At 44.8% G+C, this 10,758-nt stretch overlaps 1 protein-coding gene across 2 annotated transcripts; it reads right to left on the bottom strand.

Moving 5' to 3' along the window:
• Window positions 1–2,846: 2,846 nt before the first annotated feature.
• On the bottom strand, window positions 2,847–10,198 carry LOC110527314 (gap junction alpha-3 protein). Of its 2 annotated transcripts, XM_021608505.3 has the most exons (4): window positions 9,933–10,198; window positions 8,425–8,487; window positions 7,173–7,260; window positions 2,847–7,056 (listed from the first exon to the last, which is right to left on the bottom strand). In XM_021608505.3, exons 3-4 carry the CDS (start codon window positions 7,239–7,241, stop codon window positions 5,698–5,700), a joined length of 1,428 nt encoding a protein of 475 aa, XP_021464180.2. In that variant the 5' UTR covers window positions 7,242–7,260; window positions 8,425–8,487; window positions 9,933–10,198; the 3' UTR covers window positions 2,847–5,697. The 2 variants fall into 2 exon arrangements, with proteins under 2 accessions (XP_021464180.2, XP_090096243.1); XM_090240117.1 differs by lacking the exon at window positions 8,425–8,487 and having other exon boundaries at window positions 9,933–10,188.
• Between the last annotated feature and the right edge of the window lie 560 nt (window positions 10,199–10,758).

The following is a 10,758-nucleotide window of genomic DNA, read 5'->3' as shown; positions in this document are numbered from 1 at the left end:
TCTCAAGAGAAGATAGGCTATGTGCACACTGCCCACAAAATGAGGTGGAAACTGAGCTGCACTTCCTAACCTCCTGTCCAATGTATGACCATATTAGAAACATATTTCCCTCAAATTACACAGATCCACAAAGAATTCAAAAACAAACCCAATTTTGATAAACTCCCATATCTACTGGGTGAAATACCACAGTGTGCCATCACAGCAGCAAGATTTGTGACCTGTTGCCACGAGAAAAGGTCAACCAGTGAAGAGCAAACACCATTGTAAATACAACCCATATTTATGCTATTTATTTTCCCTTTTGTACTTTAACCATTTGTACATTGTTACAACACTGTATATACAGTGCCTTGCGAAAGTATTCGGCCCCCTTGAACTTTGCGACCTTTTGCCACATTTCAGGCTTCAAACATAAAGATATAAAACTGTATTTTTTTGTGAAGAATCAACAACAAGTGGGACACAATCATGAAGTGGAACGACATTTATTGGATATTTCAAACTTTTTTAACATATCAAAAACTGAAAAATTGGGCGTGCAAAATTATTCAGCCCCTTTACTTTCAGTGCAGCAAACTCTCTCCAGAAGTTCAGTGAGGATCTCTGAATGATCCAATGTTGACCTAAATGACTAATGATGATAAATACAATCCACCTGTGTGTAATCAAGTCTCCGTATAAATGCACCTGCACTGTGATAGTCTCAGAGGTCCGTTAAAAGCGCAGAGAGCATCATGAAGAACAAGGAACACACCAGGCAGGTCCGAGATACTGTTGTGAAGAAGTTTAAAGCCGGATTTTGATACAAAAAGATTTCCCAAGCTTTAAACATCCCAAGGAGCACTGTGCAAGCGATAATATTGAAATGGAAGGAGTATCAGACCACTGCAAATCTACCAAGACCTGGCCGTCCCTCTAAACTTTCAGCTCATACAAGGAGAAGACTGATCAGAGATGCAGCCAAGAGGCCCATGATCACTCTGGATGAACTGCAGAGATCTACAGCTGAGGTGGGAGACTCTGTCCATAGGACAACAATCAGTCGTATATTGCACAAATCTGGCCTTTATGGAAGAGTGGCAAGAAGAAAGCCATTTCTTAAAGATATCCATAAAAAGTGTCGTTTAAAGTTTGCCACAAGCCACCTGGGAGACACACCAAACATGTGGAAGAAGGTGCTCTGGTCAGATGAAACCAAAATTGAACTTTTTGGCAACAATGCAAAACGTTATGTTTGGCGTAAAAGCAACACAGCTGAACACACCATCCCCACTGTCAAACATGGTGGTGGCAGCATCATGGTTTGGGCCTGCTTTTCTTCAGCAGGGACAGGGAAGATGGTTAAAATTGATGGGAAGATGGATGGAGCCAAATACAGGACCGTTCTGGAAGAAAACCTGATGGAGTCTGCAAAAGACCTGAGACTGGGACGGAGATTTGTCTTCCAACAAGACAATGATCCAAAACATAAAGCAAAATCTACAATGGAATGGTTCAAAAATAAACATATCCAGGTGTTAGAATGGCCAAGTCAAAGTCCAGACCTGAATCCAATCGAGAATCTGTGGAAAGAACTGAAAACTGCTGTTCACAAATGCTCTCCATCCAACCTCACTGAGCTCGAGCTGTTTTGCAAGGAGGAATGGAAAAAATTTCAGTCTCTCGATGTGCAAAACTGATAGAGACATACCCCAAGCGACTTACAGCTGTAATCGCAGCAAAAGGTGGCGCTACAAAGTATTAACTTAAGGGGGCTGAATAATTTTGCACACCCAATTTTTCAGTTTTTGATTTGTTTGAAAAAGTTTGAAATATCCAATAAATGTCGTTCCACTTCATGATTGTGTCCCACTTGTTGTTGATTATTCACAAAAAAATACAGTTTTATATCTTTATGTTTGAAGCCTGAAATGTGGCAAAAGGTCGCAAAGTTCAAGGGGGCCGAATACTTTCGCAAGGCACTGTATATAGTACATACTATGACATTTGTAATGTCTTTATTTTTTGTAAACTTTTGTGAGTGTAATGTTTACTGTTCATTTTTATTGTTTATTTCTTTTTTGTATATTATCTACTTCACTTGCATTGGCAATGTTAACATGTGTTTCCCATGCCAATAAAGCCCCTTGAATTCAATTGAGAGGCGGGGGAGTAGGAGATGTGGAGGGAGGGGAGGTATGTAGCGGGAGAGAGCACACTACAGAGTGGGGTTTGGGGGAGAGAGAGAGACAGGAAGAGTAGGAGAGCTGTATGTAGAGCAAAAGAGGGAGATGGGAAGGAAGAGAGGGAGAGCTAAGGATGGAATATGCTGATCTCCCTCTCCTAGTCCAAGACTTCGCCCACTATCTTTTCTTCAATCCACCAAATTCACTCCAGACGTCCCCAATTCTCCAAGATAGTTATTCATTTCACCCCTCCACTTCCCTCAGGCCCCTCCCCAAATTGTATTTTTATCTCTGTGAATACTGAACCAGTAAGGGCTAAGTACTGAAAGTGACTGAGATATCTTGAATTTCACTATCACACCCAACTGTTCCCCATTGGTGTTGGTTACAGCCTGTCAGATAGGCTAGCTATAGTTGCATGTTATAAAGGAAACTAAACTACATTTTGATGGACGTTCCTCATCACAGTGTGAAAACCGTGTGCCTGTGTGTCTTGCCAACCTCTCACTCCCTTCTCCTCTCTCCCCCACCCCTTCCTTTCCTCTCACTTCGACTCCCCCTCCCTTCATACCCCCATGTCCTCAAAAAGGATAACTTTTTCTCTCTTTATGCATTGTGAGAAGCCAAAGTACATATTTTATTTCACCAAACAAAACCCCCAGGCGACAAGTTAGATATGGTACAAAAAGTTTATTCAGTAACAGTTTTGTAAACATTTGAGGTAAATTAACATTTACATCAACATGTTCTTACAAAAGTTCAGACGTAAGGCACTTCTCTTCATAGACAGTGATTTCACAATGGGGTATCTGGTCTGAGCATGTCTAAATCTCCTTCCCTGCCTCACTGGCCAATGAAATCTCACTCCACGCCAGAGATTCCAAAAGTCCAACAAAATGTCAGTTTTCTGATGGGGGGGGGGGGGGGGGGGGTGCCTGACACAACAATGGAGTATAACTTTAACCTAGCCAAACACCTCTTGATTTTTTTCTAAATCAATTATTTTGTAATTGGTAATCTGGTAATTCTCTCATAAATAGAAATACTTTCAAAAATATTGAGACATCCTCTTTTTGAGATGTCCTTTGTTATTTTATCTTAGAACACCATTCTGTCTTAACTGTCCAGATCATTATCTACATGCGAAAGTGTCAACTTTAAACAACCGAAATGACAAGGTTAGAAACAGAAATGACGAGGTAACAGAAACGTAACCTGTTTTCAACAACTCTTAACAGAGTTCTTCTATTGGTGGCCGTTTTAGATTTTCTCTCTTAGTGGACAGCGTTTTTTTTGGATTACAATGTCACAGCTCGATCCCATCACCTGGTGGCTTTTTTTTAACATACAGTATGTGCATGGTATGTAAACGATTTGTGAGGCACTTGGATTCTGTGTGTGTGGCAACGCAACAAGCAGCAGACCTGATTCTCTAAGCATTTTAACACATCATACAGCAGAACACAGCAACAGCCCATTCACAGTCTCGGTCTAAACCCTCTATCCCAAGATGTACCCCAATGTAGAGTTTGTGTGTGTGTGTGTGTGTAGAGAGAGAGAGAGAATAAAAGAAAGAGAGAAAAGAAAGGAAGGAAGGAAGGAAGGAAGGAAGGACGAGTGTGAGGGTAAAGGAGGGGGAGATAGAGAGAGAAATGGGAACAAACAGCCTATCTACATTGTTGAAATGTACTGTAAGAATCACAACTTTCTGTTCTTACTTTAAATAGCAAAATTGAAGTGCCCCCTGCTTCTTGTTGCTTTATGGTAATAACCCCAGGTGGTGGTGGAATGATAACATATGATTTCATCATAACAAGGTCAAAGGTCAAGTGCTTGAGGGAGTCAGTAGTAGTGAGTTGTAGTTTCACAGTAACAGAATATACCGTTGTTCAAAACATAAAGGTACAAAATAGAGGTACAAAATGCAAAAGAGATTTGTCCAAAACATTGTTCGATAGCTATGATGTTTTCCTGAATGTTAGATGACAATAAAATGAATTAATTTGGAGAGAGAAAAAACAGGAAGCTTAAAAGAAATACAACTGCATGTTAAGAGCCATTTTCTGATTTAAAAAACTGGCAGGAGTTTAAGAAAATGATACGCAAATGCACATTCCTATTGATTTTGCTCTTATGACTCAGTAACAAAGAATGAAATGTCATTGCCTTAAATAATACTCCTTATCTATCTATCTTCTAGCAATTCTATTGCCTACTCTCTCTAAGCACTATACTGAAACTTCCCATACTGACTACCAGTGGGGGCCTACAGTCTTAAATCTGCTGAATTTCTTTACGATGAGGACACACACGTCTTTAACACACTGCAAACACAAGCATCAGTATGGGTTCTTTATAAGTCATAATTCTATATGTATAACATACCCTATATGTACTATGTAATATATTTACATATATATATTATTTACCCTGATGTAACTGCCTAAATGTTGTTGTAGACATTGAAACAAGACTCTATAATATATCTATTGCGTGCGCGCACACACACACACACACACACACACAGAAACGTACAGAAACACACACACACACAGACATAAACACACACACACACACACACACAAAGCCTGTGAAGGTTGGGATCGCGGTGGTAACATAGGTTGAAGCTTCACACTAGTATGGCTACACACGACAGTAACCGGTAGGACGTTACCTTATGCACTGGTATTAACCTGGTATTTACTGGTACATTACATATTATCAGAGGGTACTTCATTGTTAACTACCTGGTACCAAAATGTGCCTAGTCGTGCTTGTTTTACAAGTAATTCACAAGGTATTATTGTGTGATTAACATGTCATTTGTAAGTAAATAGCAAGTCATTTTGAATAAAGTGCCACCCAGGTACCCTATCCCTGTCTTTCTCCACTCCACCATACTGTCAGAGCGTCCCTCTCTTCATTCAGCTTAATAGGAAGGGTGAGTATGGAACAGACAGACGGCTAGCTACGAGGCAGACAGACAGACACCAGGAAGAGACAATAGGACACATCGGCTTCATCTTAAAGGGTCCATCACAAGAAAAGAAAAAAGAAAAGGGGGGAGAGAAAAAAATAAACGAAAGCGCAAACCCTCTTCTGATGTCTACCATCAAAGAATAAAGAAAACAGCAGAATTATATTCATCCGAAATGTTGCTAATGTCCCAAACTAGTTAGTCCAATATCTCTAATCCTTTCATGGCATCTGAGCTGCAAACAGTGAATGTGTGTGTTCCCTCTCCACACACGTGTTGGCACCTCATAACGTTGGAGCACTAAGCTATGCCTCACCGAATGCATCTCCAGATAACGCAACTTTTGTAGAGAGTAATGTCAGGAGCATCTCAACTCCAGAGCCCCCCCTCCCACATCGCCTCTGTATTTCACACAACATTTGACACCTGAGCCTCAAAGATATAAAATGTATAGAACCCAGAGGCGTTGGGGTGCGGTGGTGGATAGGGGTCTGCATGTGTTTGTATGTGATTGTGTGAAGGTATGTGAGAGTGTGTGTGTGTGTGTATGTGTTACACGGCAAGGTCGTCGGGCCGGGCTCGGACACTGCTGGTCTTGCTGGCCCTGCTCAGCCTGCGGGCGTCCGCCGCTATGAAAATGGGTGGCTCGTGCATCTCCACCCGGGTCACCGTGACATCATCAACGTGCGTCAGCGGCAGCGCCGCCTCCGCTTCCTCTTCTTCCTGCTGCTGGTGCTCCTCACCCCTTCTCGATTCCCCCAGCGGGAGGGTGGAGGAGCGGGAGTCGGGGATAAGAGGGGCAGTGTCCGGTGGAGGGGGTGACTGCTCCTGGTCAGAGGAGGTGGGGGAGGAGGAGGAGGGTGGCGGAGAAGGGGAGGAGGGAAGAGGAGGGTAGGAGGAGGACTTGGCAGCGTCCAGGGTCTGCAGTTCCATGGCCATGTTGGCCCAGTTCTGCTCCATGGACTGCTGCTGGCCACTGCCCTCACTGTTGTAGAAGGATGTGGGAGGAGCCTCCAGCAGGAAGTCTTCATGGAAAGGGTCCATCTTGAGTTCTGCCGCCGCTGCCTGCTGCTCGGATAAAGCGGCCGTGGCGTTTGCCTGCTCGTTGGGCAGGTACACCACGTTCACGCCACCGTATGTGGGAAGGCAGTTGAGGGCCGGGTGGGCGATCCCCTCGTGGATCATGTTGGACTCCACCGCCTCGTCTCTGGCCAGGGGGAGCGCCATTCGGTCGGGCGCAAACTCGTTGCTGACCCCCTGCTTCACCTTCTTCCATCCCAGGTGGTATATCTCCAGCAGGTTGAGTAGCAGGGAGACGCAGGCTACCACCAGCATGAAGATGATGAAGATGGTCTTCTCTGTGGGGCGTGAGATGAAGCAGTCAACCGTGTTGGGGCAGGGCCAGCGACCACACTTATACAGGGGGCTGAGCTGGAAGCCATACAGGAAGTACTGACCCAGGATGAAGCCCACTTCGAACAGCGTCTTGAAGATGATGTTGAACACGTATGTGCGCAGGAGAGCCCCCCGGATGCGGATTTTACCGTGCTCGTCTCTGATTGGGGGCTTCTCCTTTTTCCCTCCTCCTCCTCCGTTCCTGTACAGAGGGTCTCTCTCCTCCTGGTGCCGGCTGGCCTTCCGCTGCTCCTCCTCCTTCTCCCGGCGTTTCTCCTCCATGCGGACAATGTGCAGCACGTGTCCCAGGTAGATCAAGGTGGGCGTGGACACGAAGATAATCTGCAGCACCCAGAAGCGGATGTGCGAGATGGGGAAGGCTTCGTCGTAGCACACGTTCTCGCAACCGGGCTGCTGCGTGTTGCAGGTGAAGTCCGACTGCTCGTCTCCCCACACTTCCTCCGCAGCCGCCCCCAGGACCAGGATACGAAAGATGAAGAGGACTGTCAGCCACACCTGGACACAAGGGACATAACGCCACATAAGAGGGCATAAGGGGCTATATACCACAGGAATAAAAGGGTCAATCAATCAAATAACTGTATAAATGTATCAATCCATCAATCAGTCACCTTGCCAATCACGGTGGAGTGTTCTTGAGCGTTCTCCAGCAGCCGCCCCAGAAAGCTCCAGTCACCCATGCTTCACACGATTTCTAGCCTGGGGAGAGAGAGCACAGCCTGGGATGAGTAGCAACTGGGTGAGGCCTGGGTGGGGAGAGGCTGGGGGGAATGGCTGGGGGAGAGAAGTGGGGAGAGGCTGGGGGAGAGAGGTGGGGAGAGGCTGGGGGAGAGATGAGGGGAGAGGCTGGAGGAGAGAGGTTGGGTGAAGCAGGAGAGAGGTGCAGATAGAGAGGTAGGGGAAAGCTGGAAAGCTGGAGATAGGTGGGAGCAACAGAGAGGGAATAGGGCTGTGTAGGCACTGACTGGGGATGAGAGGGAAGAGAGAGGTGGGGAGAGAACACACACAGAATGAGAGAGCATAGGCTAGGGAGAGGGGGAGCACAAGCACGGTTGAGTAACAATTGAGAGGGTAAGAAAATAAGAAAGGGAGGTGGGAAAATGAGAGAGGGGGACATGAGAGAAGAGGGGAATAAAAACTTTGAATGAAAATGTACAGGTTCAGAAACCAAAACAAACATTGACCTCTGGTTTGAAGCCAAAATATGACAAAAGATTACTGTCATATTATGCACACACATTGTATCCATCCTATGTACTTTCTGCTCCCGACATCACTCTGTGAAGTCACACAATCTCTCAGTCAAAGCCAATGCGTTTGGCACTGAAGGAGGCAGCAGGGTTGCATTTAGGAGGCGGCATGATTCCTTGTTCTACGTAAAGGATACATATCTGTTCTAATATATTTCTATCTGGAGGTTCTGTAATGTGGCATCCCACTCAGCACAGCCCAGAACAGCTGTGGAGACCACCGAACAACCACCCTCAGACACAGGATGGACGCCATCGAGTCAGTCATACGGGACTAACAAGCTGCCTTAATCACTTTCACTCTCGACCGGCCACATACTTCTCTAATACATTCTCTAATCACAGTACTGGAGACTGAGGTTAAACGTGCCAATAAAAAATCCTGAGCACCACCATTGTGCTTCTTACAGGCCTACTAGAATCCTTAGCAGCAATTCAAAGGAACGTTTTTCCCGGTGCTGACATTTTACAGTTGTATCAATTTCAAATCAGCTACAATTGAGAATCGAGTTCCCACGGCAACTTTTAAACACATTGCAAAGCAGACGAAAAAAGGACCAGATATCCAATGACACAAAAAAGCACCCAAAGTAGTGACAGACGGTGGACTTACTAAAATGTTGTTGTATTGTCAGTGATAAATCCATCAACTAGTGGTTCAAAAGAAATACAATACCTGGAAGCAAAAAACAAATCATATCAGTTATGAATTACAATTATAATGTCATTTAAATATGCTCACATTACCCAAATACCCAAATGAACCATTCTTTTGTATGCCTATTGTCCATGCAACTTACGATATAGACACTTCGGAGATGAGTGGAAAACTCAAATCTTTTTAAACTGGCTACAAGCCTACTGGCCACCAATAAAAATGTATCATGTCTTCAAAGTCAAAAGCCTACATCATCTTCCCACAAAATGTCTATTTCTCTGAAATAGGTGACTTGGGTGTTTCTAATTGGACAGACTACATGGAACCATGAACCCTATGAATGCCACAGCATTGATAGACATATGTGTTTTGTTTTGAAAGGCAGATTTAATTGAGGAATGTATACAATCCATCCATAGGCCTGTCTGTGTGTTGCTGGGCAAGCGGGTTACAATGGCTGGCCATCTGTGGCAGTCTGAATGAGTACATAACAGCCTGGGAGGAATGCTCGGATCATCAGAACACAGAACTGCTGATGAGGGGAAATATTTGCCCCGAATCAACTGATATGCATTTACAGAGGGCTTTATATCACCAATGCATAGATACAACAACAACAAAACAACAGATCCCAGCTGCATTAGATCCCACCTGTTACAAACTCCTGTTTGGACATGAAGTGGTTTTACAAACTTTGAAAACAAGGACCTATTTTCCCCATGTTAAAACACAGGCAGGCTGTTACTGTCAAATCTATGATTACTATGATTACCACAGTATCCCAATCTATCGATTTTATGGTGCATTGTTGCTGAATGTAGCCCATACTAGCTCAACTCAAATCACTGGCCTTCTACAGTTCAATATTAATTTCAATAGATGACTCCATGGTCGTTATTCCTGGCCTAGCCTACTCAATAACGCGCTGGTATCAAAGTGGTGCAATACCCCTCTATAATGACAGTATGTGTCGAGCTGCACAGTATATGTGTTGATCCTTTTGAGGTTTTGATGAAATACCGTCTGTCACCTGTGACAATAGAGAAGCTGCCAGACGCGCATTGTGCTCCTTGGCACTGGCTATTGACGGGGATCAGCGGCATTGTGTTCCAGCGGCCGCACCATTTAACTCTTTGACCACACTGACCCAAGTTGTTTAAATATATTAACCTTAGGCAGTAGATATCCTAACAGAATACCTATTGATACACTAATTGATTGCAGGATAAGTCAAGTCAACATCACTCGCATTGGAATTGGTGAGCGTAAAAGTGTCTACTTGGCGTTCCCAAATAAGCGTAAGGACAGGGTGGATGGACAGACCTCCTAAACCTTGGCCACTTGAAGCAATATCCGGTGGTCACTGAAGCTATCCATATTTTGAAAGGCTTGGAAAATCCTATAGCTTCCCAGGTAGAAAGATCCCTCCCCTTCCCTCTCACTCCCCAGCTCTGACAGCTTACCAATCTCCTTTGAAAGCGGCCGGCCAAAAACTTTTTCCGGAAGCGTCGCGATCTGTGTTCTCTTCTTTTCTCCCGCGGGGTTCGAGGCCAGGCGTGCGCGAGAGAAAGAGAGCGAACAAGAGAGAGAGAGAGAGAGACAGCGCGAGGGTGAGCAAAGCGATGCTAGTCTAAGGGCGCATGTGGAACCTGGAGATGGGGTCCCGCAAAGCGCAGCGCCTGCGTCCCGTGCCCAGCCATCGCTACTGTCACATTGTGTGACCATCCATGAGTGCACGCGTGGGGGAGGGTGGAGGGTGGGGGCGGCGTCGCCCACCCATCAACCCCCGTCACCTCCCATCCCGCCCTGCCACCCTGCTCTTCCGAAATTCCACACCAGGACTCCAAAATGTTGCATGGCGTCTCCGCGCGCAGGGGGAAAATGACTATGTTGGAGAGTAGGCATACATGCATATAGATGAGTTATAGTATAGGACTGGATGTTCCTCTCCTATATTATCTGTACTATCTGAACATCTTTTTTTGTGCACTTTGTATATTTTTTCTAGTACTCTATTTTACATTTATGCCATCTGAAAATAATATATATAATACATCACATCTCATGATTAAGTGCTGGGATGTGCTTCCTCAGGCCCACTAACACAACCACATGATTTACAAACATCTGCCCACTCACCATCACCCAAATTGTGAAATGCAGCTTTGCTAAAATGTGTCTCAATGATCCGACAGTATATCAAATATCTAATATGTTTTTATTTCACGAGTTTTTAAAACACACACATCCTCTGTAGGTCATTGCATAAGCCTTTACTCATAGTTGTTA

Source organism: Oncorhynchus mykiss, chromosome 7 (assembly GCF_057628025.1).
Source record: "Oncorhynchus mykiss isolate SJ-2025 chromosome 7, ASM5762802v1, whole genome shotgun sequence".
NCBI classification, from domain to species: Eukaryota; Metazoa; Chordata; class Actinopteri; order Salmoniformes; family Salmonidae; genus Oncorhynchus; species Oncorhynchus mykiss.
The sequence above is the reverse complement of the archived record's forward strand: the minus strand, read 5'-3'. Positions and strand labels throughout refer to the sequence as shown.